General features: G+C 32.5%; 1 protein-coding gene across 5 annotated transcripts; it reads right to left on the bottom strand.

Moving 5' to 3' along the window:
• Positions 1 to 98: 98 nt before the first annotated feature.
• LOC127072078 (uncharacterized protein ZC84.1-like) lies at positions 99 to 17,040 on the bottom strand. Of its 5 annotated transcripts, none has more exons than XM_051012169.1 (12): positions 16,735 to 17,040; positions 16,211 to 16,393; positions 14,672 to 15,042; positions 10,433 to 10,574; positions 7,491 to 7,927; positions 6,798 to 7,341; positions 6,462 to 6,705; positions 6,100 to 6,368; positions 4,245 to 6,032; positions 3,697 to 4,154; positions 1,294 to 3,324; positions 99 to 162 (listed from the first exon to the last, which is right to left on the bottom strand). In XM_051012169.1, exons 4-11 carry the CDS (start codon positions 10,533 to 10,535, stop codon positions 3,160 to 3,162), a joined length of 4,008 nt encoding a protein of 1,335 aa, XP_050868126.1. In that variant the 5' UTR covers positions 10,536 to 10,574; positions 14,672 to 15,042; positions 16,211 to 16,393; positions 16,735 to 17,040; the 3' UTR covers positions 99 to 162; positions 1,294 to 3,159. The 5 variants fall into 5 exon arrangements, with proteins under 5 accessions (XP_050868126.1, XP_050868128.1, XP_050868127.1 ...); XM_051012171.1 differs by having other exon boundaries at positions 14,887 to 15,042; XM_051012170.1 differs by having other exon boundaries at positions 14,672 to 16,393.
• Positions 17,041 to 17,316: the final 276 nt, after the last annotated feature.

Here is a 17,316-nt window from a genome sequence, read left to right as displayed (position 1 = left end):
TCTACCAACGGATTCTTTACAAGCCATTCCCCGAAAATTATCTAAGAACATCCACAGTATATTTCATCTACAATTAATAAAAAAAATACCATTCTCCATACCTGAATCGCTCCACTTTAAATTTATTTTCACTCGCAATTTTCCTTGAGGTTCAAGGTCAATCTAAAACATATTTATGTCACTATACAAAACTCTAGTGCTTATTACATTGCTAACCAGTATTAAAATTATATATATATATATAATTAAATAATATATTATATAATTATATAATTAAAATGTCTTTAATTAATAATTACCAATAATATATTATATTTATTATATAATAAAATAATATATTAATATATATATATACATATTAAATACATATATATGTCCTCTATTAATGATAATATCCTGCGATATACGACAAATAAAGTATCGGACCACGTTGATAAAAAAAAAAAAAAAAAAAAAAATAGATTCATAGAAATGATCAAACAAACCCAAAGATCAGCAGTTTTGTCGATCGCTCCTCTAACGAGTTCATCGAATGGAATGCTGCAATTGGCAACGAAATAATTATATGGTAAATCTACTTCGTGAAAAATGATTAATTTAAGTGTGACAGCATCCTGGACGTCATGCGTGTAGATTTCGTTCCAAATGGGATCAAGGGTATTGTATTTAGTTGATGAACGATCAAGATGATTCTCATTGATGTCAATTTGAACGTAACAATTTAATATTGATTCCTCGTGCGAAAATTCTCGTTGTGTGTCGGTCACTCTAAGTCCGACAGCTTCGCATATTTCGATCTTTAACGTACCCGTAAACATCGCGAAAAAATAATATATTACGCCTTATAGACGACTTAAATCGTTCTCGATAGAAAATGGAAAATGTAAAAGAAGAATAGTAGCAGCTAAAGCCAAGCCGTGTGAACACTTCCTCGTTCGATTGAGAACTACTCTTCCTTACGGAACGTAACGAAGAAAACAAAACAATTTGTTATTGCGACTTTCAAGATTACAATATTAGCGATTTCTTCAGAAAGATAATAAACAACTCGCGCACGTCTACTCACAATTGATGATTCCGCGAATTATAAATAATCTTGAAAAAAAATAAAGGAAAGAAGCAAAACAACTCGTATATGTATATATGTATATATACAAGAGAGATAGAGAGAGAGAGAGAGAGAGAGAGAGAGAGAGAGAGAGAGAGAGAGAGAGAGAGAGAGAGAGAGAGAGAGAGAGAGAGAGAGAGAGAGAGAGAGAGAGAGAGAGAGAGATCGGATTATTAATAACTCACCAACGTAAATACCGATGCATTAGTCAACGATAAAGCTGAGAGATATGACGTATAAATTACGCACGTCGTACACAGACCTTCTTTTTCTCTCTTTCTTCCCCTCTCTTTCTTTCTCGTTTATTTTATATCTCACTTTTTGTTTCCTTTTACCGCGATACTCTCTCTCTCTCTCTCTCTCTTTCTTCCCTCTCTCTCTTGCAATCTCTCTCTCACTCCTTCTCACTCCTACTCTTTCTTTCCCTCTCTCTCTTTCTCCCTTCCATTCATACTCTTTCTTTCCCTCTCTCTCTCTCTCTCTCTCTCTTGCTCTCTCTATCCCTCCCTCTCTTTCTTTCTCCCACTCTCTACTCTCCCTCTCTCTCTTTCTCCCACCCTATCTCTCCGTTTATCTAATGCAAGTGTATCTTTCGTTCTTTTAAGTTCCTTGCCCCTTCTTCTATCACCCCCACTCTTCTTTTTTGTCATCATCGCATGCATTATAATAGAGCTATAAGTCCTTGGTTTCTTTAAATTTTGCGGATAAAAGAAACAGTATCGAGAAACAATATCGATTTCTTTGTATTCGTCGATAATGATCTGAATTGATTAAAAAAATCGATTTATTCGAAAAAAAAGAACATCTATATTCATAGTGAAAAATTCAAACGCCATTTTCATATCCCCTATGACTAGGAGAGAGAGAAAGAGAGAGGGAAAGAAGCGAATTATTAATTCGTGATTAATAATTTAAGAATGATTTATTTATGGAGAATCGGTTTTAATAAATATTATTACGATGATTTATCGTGCAATTTTTATACGTTAATAATTTTTAGATAGACTGTTATTTATATTTCATAAAAATCAATCTGGATATGTTTACAATCAAAAGATTTGGTTATCTCGTAAAATTTAGATATCTTTTGACAACCTTTTAAAGAAAATAGCTGTATATTTGTTGGTAGTATAAATAAAAGGAATGTAACGATGATCGTTTTGATCGAGTGATCTTAATGCAGCGAACATATGCAGGAAGTTTATAAATAAAAATAAAGAACCGAGTTAAATTTTATAGAGGTATTATCCGATGATACTTTCATTTGTACATGTCGATAAAAAACGAACAAAGAGGTTATGAAATAATAAAAGTAATGTTAAAAAAAAAATAATAATAATAAAAAAAGAAACTAAGTAAATCGCGATTTTTATTGATAAATAATCGAAGGGGTAAAAGTACGGATCTAATATTTACATTAGTGTATCAATGCAACGATATCGTTGAACCATCTAAATGATAGTAACATCTTTTCATTGATCACTTTGAAAGGAAGATGATAGAGACGAAAAGAAATACTCGACTCCCTTTCCGTACCGAACGATCGATCAAATTCATTGTGATATGTATTTAGTTTCGATTAAAATGTTTGTAAAACACGAGATAGGTCCAAAGTTTTTAAATGATTTTTTTAAAAATCGATTGCTATTTTTCGAAACTTTACAAGCTAATTCTTTTTGCTCTTCGTTTTTTGTTTTTTCAGTTTGTAAAACAATAATGTCTAACTTGTAAAATCAAAAGCTTAATTATAAGCCAAAAAAAAAGTTATTTCAAGAAAGAGTAATCGATTTTTAAAATTATCAAATTTTGGCTCAACCCCAACAAACATTCTTTTATCAAAGAATTTCCTTTCTGAATTTGATCGATCGGCGATTGTACAAATCGCTATTTTGTTATTACATATGTATATTGAATAAATATTTCATGAATTATGATGAAACGAGGGAAGAGCTATGACTTCATTAATATGAACGATGATATTTAAATCCTATTTTGAGGCACGAATGATTGAAAAACGATTATATATAATCATATTTTCTCAATGAAATCATTCATGCATTGTTATCAGTTGTTTCAGAGAGATTAACATTTTCCGGTGCTTCTCCTGCATCCTTTTCATCTTTTTCCAGACCGGATATTACGTAAACCGGTTGCTGATTATAGGCAAGGAAATGCTGATCCATTGGCAAAGTTTTTCTTGGATCCTTCATCTTCATCTGTATTAATCATATCATATTCTCATCAAAATTTTTTTATAAGCATATGTCATTATATAATATATAAGTTTGATGGACCGACTGTTCTGAGGTAATCTTAAAAATCAATTACTTTTTTTTTTTAATCTTTTAAGCTGTTTTTTCATTTCTTTTTATTCGTTTTTTTTCTGCAGATTATAAGATTATAACATTACACTTTCAGATTACCTTCAAATGGTAAAACTACAATATTGAAAAGTGTCTCAAAAAAGATTAATTGATTTTTAAAATTAACTAAGAACCTTTAGACCTCATCTTGTATAAATTAGAATCTCTAATATCTGTATGATATTATAATTTAGAGCATATATTTATTCTAATTATAAATGATACCTTCTTTCGATACAACATTAGCAGAATTATCAAACTGCTGATAACAAAGGCGCTGGCCGCTCCTAAAACCAAAGTGGCCGTTTGATAAACAGGTGCTTCAACTTCCGTTAGAATCTCCCGTTGCTCTAACGCGACGATCCTGTTTTCAACACCCACTGGCATAGATTTATGCGTGAATCGTGACGTCGTTTCATCGGCCAATGACCCAAGCATCAATAGCTTCTGCATCCTTGTCATTTCTTCCAAATGAAAAGCTATGTCGACCTTGTTCGTACCGATTATATCGAATTTCAAAAAGGCCGAATCACGTTCGAGATCGACTTCAATATCGTCTTTGATCCTTGCACCGAGCTCGTATAAAAATTTTTTTGCTTCCTCTTTAAAACGAACCTTGTCTGTTATTGAAAATCTTCCTGGAAAACGTAGAATCACTTCTACGGCCTCGATTGGAGTTGGTACTGAAATAATAAAAGTTTATGGTCTATCATTTGGAGAATAAGATACGTATACGTGCATCTGTTGTTATATACGATCTATTCTTTACTTACAACATATGTTAGTTCCTTTGAAGAATGGTTCTGAACCAACCAATTGATTGCCAGCTTCGTCGACGCACCAGCATGTATCACCAGCGCATTGGGTAGGTTCAAATTTACCTTGACGATCGCATATCGCCGATACATGACCTCTGTCTCTCATTGCTTGGCATCTGGTAACGATGATCTTTCTCATTTGTTTCTCGTCAGCTTCTAATAATTCCAACAAAGTACCTTCCATGAAAGCCTGAATCTTATAATCTATTTCTTGATTCGCAGGACCTCTACCACCTCGTCTAGCTTGTCTAAAGTTACACTTTGGTTCGAGTCCTCTGATAAGTGATCCCTTCATAGGTTGTCCTTTCCTATTAACACACCAACAAACACCGACGTGTTCCAAACATTGAACGGATTCCCACATACCAGTATCTTGATTGCATCTAGGTAGGAAAGTCGATTGTTTCAATCTCTGCGACGTTTTTAAATTTTTCTCTCGGAGTCTTTCGCATTGAGACAAGACAGGACAAACGGTGTCGCATATCAAACGATTTGAGAAATCGTTATGGCCATGTGTACATTCGGTTTTTATTCTGCATTCGTTTTTCTCTGGATCGAAGTACCATCTATCTGTTTTATTGAACATCGTCGTCGTATTACATGGTACTGTTCGTAAAGGTTCAAAACAAACCTCGCGTGGCTTCGGACAACAAACAGCGTATTCATCTAATGGCGATAACTCGCATTTGTGTGTAGATGGACATTGATGACCGTGAGGACCACAAGTAGCAGGTAATCTGTTTCGATCTAGAAGCGGCGTTCCATTTGGACATGGATTATCCTTCTTCGGTAGACAAACTGGTACAGGTGGACAAGGTGGTATGCTACAGGCCACCTCGACCATTCTACAAGCTTCATTCTCACCACGACAAGTTACTCTTTTACAAGGATCTCTACAGGAACACGTAGGACAACCAGTATCGAGATCCAATTCAAAACCTTCCGATCGACAATCGAGCTTACAATCGATTTCTGGACATCTTTGAGGCTTGTTACATCTCGGTATGATACCCTCGAGAACGCGTGTACCTGCAGCTTCCCTTCCTTCCACGTCGACGCACCAGCACATACCGTTGTGACATTGGACTGCCTCGAATGCACCATTGACGTCACATCTAGGTATATAAATTCTTCTTGCTGGTTCACCAGACTCTCTAGCTGCGTGTTCGGCTACAGCCTGTGCATGTTGACAAGCGGTGGCCATGACAGGTGCTACGCATTGCGTACCACAACCTGTTGAACAACATTTATCCGAACTCGAACACTCTTGATCGTTACTACATTGTAATTCACAGCTCGACGAACTTGGTACCAAGTAAGGACATTGTCCTGGTTTCGTTGTGAGACACGCAGGAACAGGTGGACAATATTCTCCCGTGCCACAATTTACGTCCACCATTGTGCAAACTTCCCGTAAGCCACAAGACACATCCTTACAAGGATCGTGGCAATTACATTGCTCGCAACCATTCGTATCTATGTCGTAACCGTAAGGACAAACCAAATCGCACGATATCGGAGTACAAACTTGCCAAGGATTCTTAAGACTTTTACAATCGGTCCCAGGACTCACGTCGCCACGCAGAATAACTCCATGTTGATTCACGCAAGCACAGGTACCATTATGACATTGCAAGAGCTTGTAACTACCATTTTCCTCGCATTGCGGTGGAGGAACAGCCAAGGACATACCTTCTCTTGTACCTTCCATTCGTTCACCAAAGTCTCGTAGATATTCACACACTGAAATTAATTGATATTCATATCGTCGATAAAAATCATTAAGCAATCATGTCTTTCGAGAACTTACTTGATAATTTTTTTATTACAGTCGATGGTATAGCGCAACAGACCGATTGTCCAGCTTCTGGTACCACCGTACATGCGTAATTATATGGACAGGTCTGATTGTTAGAACACGTGATCGCATTACCTTCTTCGTCACTCAAAGGCGTGCCAAAAATGCAAGGACTTTTATAAGTTCTTTTGGCTTTACATTCTGGCTTGGTAGGACAAAGAAAATCGGGACAATTCGTTTCTTGTTTGAGCACACACTCTTCTTCAGGTGGGCATGGAAAACTGAAAGAGAAATAAAAGAATGTAAAACGAATCGAGAGAGATATTGATTACGCTTCAATTAACGCATTATGAATTTCGTTTACTCATACATACCCCTCGCAAGGATTATCACATTCGCACGTAGAACAACCGGAAGAATCGGTTTTAAATCCATATTGACAAACTTGAGCGCATTGTTGTTGAATGCAAGATGTCGAGAGAGATCTTGCCTTGGCAATCGATGTGCAATTTACTTTATCAGCTGGTCCCATTGAACCAGATATCTTTCGACCATCATCATCGACGCACCAACATACCAGGCCGTTCCTCGAACACTGCTTAGTTTGAAATTCTCCTTCTAACAGAATCATTCGTTTATTATTAATTTACAAACACTTGGGTTATACGTACTCGAAAATATAATAAGAATAGATTTTTTTATTTCTTTACCTTCCGTACATTGCGGTATGTAACCTCGGCCTTGTTTTTCTGAAATACTTAACATTTCCGCTAACATACGATCATGGCGACATACGCTAAGATCTTCAGGGATAAAACAACTACCACCGCAGTGTTCACTTTGACAACATTTCTGTGGCGGTGGACATTCCAAATCGTGTTGACACGTTCTACCACAAATCGTTGGTTCCTCGTTTGGGCAAGTACCAGCTCTTGTTAAATTGAAATTTGAGGGACAACAAACCCCATATTCTTGTCTCGGATCTACCAGACATCTATACATCGGCGGACAACTTGGTTTTCCTGCTGTATTACCGCATAGAAATGGCCTCAACGAATCTGTGATTTGCAAAGGTTCACCTGCCGGGCATACATTGAAGAGAGATTTTGCTTTACGACAGCTTGGCACGGGTGGACATGGAGGACGTGCACAGGGTACATCGATTAATTCGCATATCTGACCCGGACCTGGACAAGTTATACCACGACATGGATCTCTGCATTCACACTTGGGACATCCACTGTTCGAATCGATCTACAAATTACAATTATATCAATTAGATCAATTAGATTTAGATCTAACAAAGCTGATACTTCCTCATTTACTGATTAGAACAGCAAAATATGAGAAGTTGAAGGATACAAGAATATAAAAAAAGAATATCAAAAAAGAAAAAAAATTACTTCGAATCCAAGCGGGCAAAACATTCGACAAGAATGTGCTGGACATGGTCGAGGGTTGTTACAATCAATATTATCGATGTTAGATCCTTTCGTTCCAGGAATTTCACTACCAATCTTCTCGTCGACGCACCAACAACGTTTTTTTTCGGGATCACACTGTACCCTCTCGAAATCTCCTGTTTTGTTATTACATTTTGGTATATATTGCGGTACTACAGTCCATCTGTCAAGCGCACGGAATCTCTTAACAGCCGCCAAAGCCAACTGCTCGCATCCTGATAGCTCGCTACCGACGCATCTTAATCCGCAGGCTGTTTTGCAGCAACGTTCTTCGGATAATTGACATTCGGAATCTACCTTACAGGTTGGTGACCTCGATGGGCAGACGTTTTGCTCTTCGAACGATGGACATCGACCTGTGGCTTTGAGAGATGACTCTGTAAAAGATATTTTATATCATGTTGGTAAAATGTTTTTTTGTGTGTTTGTTAGTGTTGCATATTAGTGGAAAGATATCGATGAGCGGACACGTTCTTTCGTTCACCTTTATGTGTCATACATACATACATACATACATACATACATACATACATATATATATGCATATATACATAGAATCGCGCGTGCGTAACACGGTGATAATAATAATTCAAATAAATAGAGTCAATCCTAACGGTTTCTCGCACCCTACTGCCATACTTACCTAAGCAAGCTACCAAACACGTTTCCTGGATATTTCCATCAATAAAAACGCATATATATATATATATATATATATATATATATATATATAATTTAAATAATATTGAAAATTCTTATGAGTGTAGAAACTTAAGCGAATAGGATAAATTTCTCATGGTAAGTACATGATCATAAACAAAATATGGAAAGAAAATGGAAACATTTAAATCGATGAGGACACGATAACTAGCTTTCTAACGAAAGTGATTAGACGAAAAAAGCAAGAAGCGTGATATATGTACGTGGAAGAGTTTCGCATACTAATAACTCTTCTTATTAAATCGTTCTCATCCGATTTAATTTTATTTTCAGAAAGATAGATTTTAGGTTTATGTACACACACACATGTTCATTTTAAAATAGTTATTAAAAGAAAGCGTAAATATATAATGGTATATATATATATATATATATATATATATATATATATATATATATCTAGAAAGTATGAAATTCAATCAAGTTCAAAGGTCTTCTAATTATTTTTTCTTTATTTTCGTTGGGAATGGAAGAAGATATAAAAACATGGGAGAGATTTTAAAAAACGCGGTTCCACATTCTTTACGGGATGAGTGAAACAACATAGCAGTAATCCTACAGCTCAGAGAACCGGCTTGTTGCGGATTAGTTGGAGTTAGAAACGTTTTGTAGATACTAAACCATATAAATGGGGTATAATATTACCTCGCCGATAATTCAGCTAGACCGCAAATAAAAAAAAAATCAATAATAATTGAAAGTTCAAAAACTGGACAGAGCCGTATTATAGATGCGCTTTTTATATAAACCGCATCAAATGTACAGCAATGAACAACGCATTAACTCGATTTATGGTATCTATCTAAAAGATTAAAATGGTGACTTTCTTGTTTGGAAAAAACAGCGTGTAATCATCATTCGTTTTTCTTCCATTAGGATGGAATAAAACCAATCGAAATAAACCGTCAGTTGAGTGAATTCCTGAGTAAGATAGTTCTCAAGGAAGATCGAACGTCCTGCGGAGAACTAACCGAAGGAGTACTCGGCAACGTATCGGCCATTCCAACAACATGATTGCACGAGTGAATAATGGTCATGGATCATTGTCCATCGACCGTGGAAAAGAATGCTTCCAAAGCCAGCATCTTCATAGAATCTGTGCACATCATCCTTCGTGAAGACCTAAAAATGCAAAAAGTTTCCACCAAATGGGTGATTCCGCGAATGCTGAAGAAAAAAAAAAAAGAAGAAGAAGAAGAAAAGGACCGGTTAAGAAAAGCTTGGAAGAGTGTTCATTGTCCAAACATCGAAAAAAGAAACGCACACGATGAGTGACTGCAGAGAATGGCTTCTGTAGTTTACGTCTTCAAAGATTAAAAAGAAAAAAACCAAGATGAAAAAGCTACCGTGTATCTTGTTTAAATTAATGTTCAAATTTAAGACTTAAAATTAATGTATTATAATGTATCCATCTTAGATTTCTTATTTTTTCTTTCCTTTTTTTTCCTTTCTCTAGGATTTTTATTTGATCATACGAAATTAAGACAACTTTCTTCAAAAATAATGAATAATTAAATTATATATATACATGAATAATTAAAGTATATATATATATATATACACACACATTGAAACTTTCTTCGGATACTACAACAAACTAGCAACATGATCAACAACTAAATCAATAACAAATATATCGATCAACAAAATAATTACTTTCCATATCCGATCACGTTAATTGAAAAAGAAAAGAAAAGAAAAATCTCGATCGATCAAATTTTTTTCAACTAACAAAGATCGATTATAATATGGACGAGCTATCGAGAGTTTCGTAAACGTTTCTTGCGTTGTCGCAAGGACGAGAATCATTTAAGAATAATTTCGAAATCCGATCACGTTTACCACATCGCATTATATGCAGATGCACGTCCGTTTCGAGAGCGCGTACTTTCCTTTTTTTTTTTTCTTTTTATATCTCTTCTTTTTTCTTTTTCTTTTTTTTTTTCTCTAAACGCGTTTGCATCTTCCCCATCTTCAATCAACCGTTGATCCTCTGCCAGATGGTAGTACGCAAAATAATTTCATTGTTTGTTAAGGGGACTATTCTTTCGAGTTTTATAACGTGCTGGAATTAGACCTTGGAATTGGATGAATCGATCGAGTAAAAAATAAAAAAATAAATTAATAAACAAATTAGATGAAAGAGAAAAAAGATGACATACCAGCTCCAACCGAGGATGACAATGAGAGAAGAAGAAGAAGGCAGGTCGATGACACCCACACAACGGCGCATGCAAGCCCACCGTTGCAAAGATCACGTTGCATCCTCAACGCATCAAGTGGTGTTTTGACCAACCGCTATATCTGTAAAATATATTATACATATATGAGAGTAGATTTACACGCACACGCAGGAACACACACACATACACATATATTGTGGTGATTATTATGAGAATTATTTCATATATAAGTAAATTATATTTTAAAATTGAATTTTTTGAATAAAACCGCAAATGTCATCAGAGCACGCAAGCGAAGACATATTATACAGGGTGAGGCAAAAGTTCCTGGATGATTTAAAAGAATCAATTATCCTTTTTCGAGATATCTTTCACGCTAAATTTTCTTGTAATTATGCTCTCTTGCGATTTTACAATCAGAGAAGAAAAAAAAGAAAAAAGATTAGTCTGAAAAGTTTCGAAAAAGATAATTGGTTTTTAAAATCTGTCTGAGAACTTTTAACCCATCCTGTATTCTTCTTTCGTTTCAGAAGCAAGACAAAGAAAATAATGATAATAATAATAATGATAATAATAATAAATTACATTTTCTTTCTCTTTCTCTCTCTTTCTCTCTTTCTTCTTATTTGTTATTCTATGTAGATAATATTCTAATGGGCTTTGCCACGTTATTCATGAAGTGAACTCGACTGTAAGAATCGTCACGGACCAATTCCCTTCTCTTTTTCATTTCTACATTCCATTTAAACATCTAGAAATATTTACACTAATCTAACCAAATTGATATTAGTATTATGTAGTAAAATACTACGTTGATTGAATTTTTTTTTTTGATATTACATAATTACATATTATGATTACCTTAGAAAAAAATGTTACTTAGAGTATATAATAAATATTTTCTTCAAATAATATATTATTACATATTTATTATACATATATATTGTTATTATTATTATTATTATTATTATTATTATTACTATTATTATATATTATATATTCTCTTATATTATATATATTTCTCTTGAAATAAATACACAGGTATATGTTCCAAACTAATATAACTAATGTTTTTTTAATAATTAAAGTTATAAACGTTTATATATATATATGTAACCAAAATAAAATATTTCTTTAGATGTTCAATCTAATTTTAGAATTAATTCAAAGGGGAAGCAGAGAGACTGCGGTTGTTTTACAGTGAAATTACCGACGGTAACATCCTTTGGGAAGCCTTTAAATTTAGGGTGTATCCTGTCTCATAAATAATGCATGAAGGGTGGCTCACGAAACGATGTTGCTTTCAGTGGGTCGAACGTGTAAGTAATTACATTGATTCCTTACGTCCAAGTTACTAGTTCATTATTAATATGTCTACTCCCTTCGGACGCATACATACATACATACATACATACATACATACATACATGCATACATACATAAATAAATATATACATATATACATAATATACATATATAGAAGTATAATATATATAATACAAAAATAATAATATATAGTATATATAAATATATATACCTGATATATACATAACATATATATTACATTTATATATAATAATAATAACAGTAACTTTAATAATAATAATGGAGAATACGTAATTATTACAATAGTATGCAGTTACAATTTTATTTGAATTTTAACATTTACGATATATCACTGTCGTGTTTCGCTTTTCGTTTAATTTAAATTTCAATGCATGCATTACGTTTTATTCTATGAGCTCGAATATTATAAACGAAGATATGAATGTTAATGATATGACGGTTTGTTCAAAAGTTACAAAAGTCGGATGGATGAAAATAAAAGAATAAGTTTAAGAGAAGAGAATGCCGGATGTGGGTCAGTTCGTCATCGACGTTTCTTCCGGGTCAGTTGTACACCTCTCTTCGGTAGATACCTTTTATACTACGCTGCTAACTTTCTATTGTCATACTCGTACTCGACACTGCGTTTGTATATATGTATGTATGACATTCCCCGTTCTGCGTCATCGGTGGAATACTTTCTTCGAAATCCGCTCTTAAAAAAGATTCTTTTCTTATGAAAGTCCTATTCTTTCCGTTGTCATTAATCGTAAATCATTAATAAGGATACTTATTCAAGTCATAAATAAGAAACTATATTCATTGATAGTAAATGACAGAAGTCATTTATTAATAATAATCAGTTTCGCGCATACCTCTTATATCACAATAATCTAAAATCACAGATGATTTTAAAAATCGATTATTCCTTTTCGACAATTATTAGGATAATTTTCTTTTTTTTTCTCATATAGTAAAACTACAAGTTTCTGGAAAGACAATCTTAACTACGAGCAATTGGAAAGATTTCGGAAAAAGAGTAATTGATTTTTAAAATCACATAGGAATTTTTAGCCCATTTTGTATTATCCTCATTCTTACAATTAACTGACAAGGATAAGATATAAATGTTGAAAATTAGTAGGAAATACGAGATATGAATGTACTGTCATTTTGAGGACATATATGTACTTATGTGTTACATATATATATATATATATTTACGCCTGTGTAAATATGTATAGTAATAAGCGTTTAACTGGAATTCTTGACCCTAGGTTGGCCGGCTTAGTACATACTTTTCATTGCTTCTAGAACCTGTTAAAATGTCCTTTTGCACAGGTCGTTCTGAACTAAGTGCAGTAATATAATTATAAGTTTTTAGTGCAAGTAACACGAAGAAGAGGTCAGTAGATTCATAGCTTTGATGTCTCTATTTTAAGTTCTTATATAGTAGAGTTTCACAAGATTTTCAAGATTCCCACGACTCCTCTGATTCGTGTCGAAGTATTCAAACTTGTCCGCTTTTAAGTTTTCTCAAACATGATCTAAATATTTTCTTATTATTTGCAATTCATGAACTAAGCTGATTAATCTTAATTGATTTGTTTTTTATATGCGTGTGTATCTGCAACGAATATTGAAATATTAAGCAAGAAAATAGTTACGCGTAAAATATTAAAAATTTAATATCAACAAATTCTTTGAAGTAATAAATAGGATGTGTCGAAAGTTTTTAGATGATTGAAAAAAGTAATTACTCTTTCTAGTATACTTTTCAGACTTGTAGTTGTATGATCTAACTAAAAAATAGCATAAAAAGAGTCTCGAGAAAGGTTGATTGATTTTTAAAACCACCTATACTATAGATAGAGCAAATTTCTTTTCTATCGACAAAATTGTATCGGCTAAGAACATTAAAGGTGTATTAAATAAATATTGATTCGGGATATATATATATATATATATATATATATATATATATATATTATAAAATAAAATATGTATATATATTATAAAATAATGTGTAAATGATCAAATGAAAAAGATTACCAGGTAATTTTCAAAAGACATTTCGTGTATCTATTATACGTATTTCTATATCTAGACGCATTTTAGAAAGTATACTAGACGTAAACGGAAACAGAATGGATTTCACGAGAATTAATTGACTAGCGTCAATTTACGGCTAGAACGACGTTGTACATAGGAAATGTGTGTTTCGAAAGTTCGCTATCAAATGATATAACACAAGAGTTTGTGGAATGTCGAAATACTACACAAACAATTGTTTTCTTTTCTTTTCTCTTTTCTTATTAATAGAAAAAAAAAATGAAAAAAAATTAAAAAAAGAAAGGAAAAGAAGAAAAAAGAAAATCTCTCGCCCTAGTACGTATGTATTTCTCTTTTTATCGTTAGACTTGAATGTTCTTGTGGGTAACTTTAATCAAAGAGAGAGCGTCACGTGCGTGTAATATGTGAAAACGTTCCTGACGAATGTATATATGTATGTATGTATCTATACAAGGCACATAGTACGATTGCGAAGAGGAATTTCTCTTTTCGCAAATAAATCAATGAAGTAATAACAATTAATTAAAATATTAATATCTCGCGATAATATATGTATGAATGTATATGTGTCTTCTTTCAAACACATTAAGTATTTAAATTTTATAAGATCTTTATGTGCTCGAATGTGTACACATGGAATTGAATGATCCGATCTATAATTGTAAGAATGAAATAATAATAATTACAATAATAACAACAGCAACAACAACAACAACAACAATAATAATAATAATAGTAATAATAATAATGAAAGAAATAAATAATGAAAGAAAAGAAAACAAATGACGTGAAAGGATCGATAAAATGATTAATCCTCACCTTGAGAATAATTTATTCGAATAGAATGATACGATGGTATCGAATAGCTTCTTCTTTATTGCACAGTTCCGATTATTTATTTATTTATTTATTTATCGCACTTGTAAAAAATTGAAAGAGGAAGAAAAAAAAATCTATCACAATTTCATGAAACCGTTCGTGTCACATTCGTTACACATCGGATATTAAAGAGAGAGAGATATTCGAACTCTTACGTATCGCCGCTCAGTCCAGATCGGACGACGACCGAAGACTGTCCTGGCTCGATGCGTTCAACCAGACCGGAGCTGGCCTCGTATGATGACCCCCTTATAAAATTTCAACGCTCTTCTCGACGATCGTTCTTCGGATACCTCGAGAACGCCATCGACCTGTTCCAACGCGCGATCGATTTCGATCAATATTCCAAATTCCTTGCGTTTAGATCTTTCGAAATATTTTATTTCCTCTTCTTTTTTCTTTTTTTCTTTCCTTCTTCCTTTTTTCTTTTTTTTTAGATTAATCAGATTTGATATAAAAGGAAGATGATTGAATCGTTTTGAAATAAAAGAAGAATAATAAAAAATTGTAATTCTGTTATTTAACAAACTTTTTGTTCGATCTAATTCAAATTGGAAATGTTTTATCTTCTATATAATTATATTATATTTTATATTTTTGTTAAGGAATTATTATTATTATTATTATTATTATTATTATTATTATTCGAATTAAGAAAACATTGATATATGTTAAAAATAAAAGAAAAAAGAAGAGAATATTATATAATAAAAATTATTTTCTAATTATATTCTAAGGATATTAGTACGATAATGCATAGGTATAAAAGAAACGTAATAAAATTAATGTGATAGATTACGAGAACTGTAATAATAAATGATCCAACGCAAGATTATTACGAATCAATTTCAGATTTTTATAGGATTAATCAAGTTCTCAGTGATCATGTCCGATCATTTCTATAACAAACGAAACGGACCATCGATCGGCCAAATGACCCAAAACCAGCCGGAATTACCTTGCCGCAGTCAACGTCCGTTATCAGAACGTAGCACATGCAATCAAGTATACAGACCACTTGGCCTTCTCTCTCTCTCTTTCTTTCTTTCTTTTTTTTTATGAAATACGAACACTATTTTCCCATTATTTTCTTTTTTCGAAACGAGCAAATTTTTATCGTATATTATTCGATCGACTTTTATGGAACATTTTAATCATATTATCACGTACAAAACGCATACGTTTATACATGAAATATATCTCAGAAATAAGAAACTTTTGAAAATACAAAATGGCCCAAAAGTTTTTAGATGATTATAAAAATTAATTACTCTTTTACGAAACTATTCAAGGTTAATCTTTTTCTTTTCTTTTTTGCAGAAAAACTACAAGCCTAACTATAAGCTTAAAAAAATCACGAAAAAAGTAATCGATTTTTTTTATATCTTTTAAGAACTTTTGACTCGCTCTGTATTACGAACAAAAGAGAACAGGAAAAAGAATTTAGAAAGAAAGAAAATTCTTTAGAAGATTGGATACTTTTGCAAGAGATTCCTAGGTGGTCCCAAGCCACGAACGAGGCCCCACACCATCACGATGTGAGAAAAGGCCCACTGACCGAGATTCTCCTTTCCATTCTTCTTCCTTCTCCTTCTTCGTGCGGATCTTCTAGCAATGGCCACGTATCATAGCCGGATCCTCTAGAATCTTCGTCCTAAATTTCTGTCCATATACGATATATATGTATATATGTACACTCTTTTATTTCTTTATTTCCTAATTCGTTCGATTTATGGATATCTATTATATATGGATTTAGGTTAACTTCGTTAATATTTCAAATTGATCGTATGATATTGATTAATTTTCTCGTCTAATGTTCTATAAGTTTTTGTATTAGAAGAAATATCATAGATTTTATAGATATATGTATAATGATAATAATAATAATATTTATTCTATTACTTACTCCTTTCTAAAATATATAACATAATTTTTTATTTAGACTTTTTTCTTTATTTCTTTGAAATATAAGATACTTTTCACATAATTCTTTTACTTACTCATTTTATTTATTCATTCCACGTGTATCAAATCTTATATCTTCGAAATAAAAAAGTAAGAATACTTATATTTATAAATATTTTTATAACTTATATATTATCCATGAAAATTTCCGACATTTTTTTTTGCAATAAATAAAACGCCATTGGGGCGACATCTGTGATATATTCTGAAAATTCGTAAGAATGAATATTGGCGTGAAATTTGCAAATTTGAAATCGACACGATACAAGAAGAACGAATTAATAGAATATTTCAATTGGATTAGAGTTTTTTATGGAAATAGAAAAAAATGTATTATTAAATAGAAAATGTATAGATTAAATTATCATTCGATGTTATTTAATTATCGAACTACGTAAGAAAAAGATAGAAAGAACACATCGGGTTATCTCTTTACATATATAAGTTTAACAAATTTCTTTATTACATGTATATGTTAAATACTGTACATGAATTAATTAGTCCTTTAATTCTATTTTCATAGACATATTATTGCAAGCGTTGCAAGAAAATACTTAAATATATATATTTTTTGTATTATGTATATAAATACGTATGAAGATAAAATTATTTGACAT

The sequence above is a fragment of the Vespula vulgaris genome, chromosome 24 (genome assembly GCF_905475345.1).
Source record: "Vespula vulgaris chromosome 24, iyVesVulg1.1, whole genome shotgun sequence".
Lineage (NCBI taxonomy): Eukaryota > Metazoa > Arthropoda > Insecta > Hymenoptera > Vespidae > Vespula > Vespula vulgaris.
Note: the sequence above shows the minus strand (reverse complement) of the source record. Positions and strands in the feature narration are given on the sequence as shown.

Bases quoted from the DNA above. Each gene is read 5' to 3' on its own strand.
- LOC127072078 (XM_051012170.1), bottom strand. From the start codon at position 10,535: ATGCAACGTGATCTTTGCAACGGTGGGCTTGCATGCGCCGTTGTGTGG. The intron at 6,706-6,797 runs GTAAAGAAATAA...TGATTCTGTTAG, and splicing joins CATACCGCAATGTACGGAAG to AAGGAGAATTTCAAACTAAG. The intron at 3,325-3,696 runs GTATCATTTATA...TGATTAATACAG, and splicing joins TAATGTTGTATCGAAAGAAG to ATGAAGATGAAGGATCCAAG.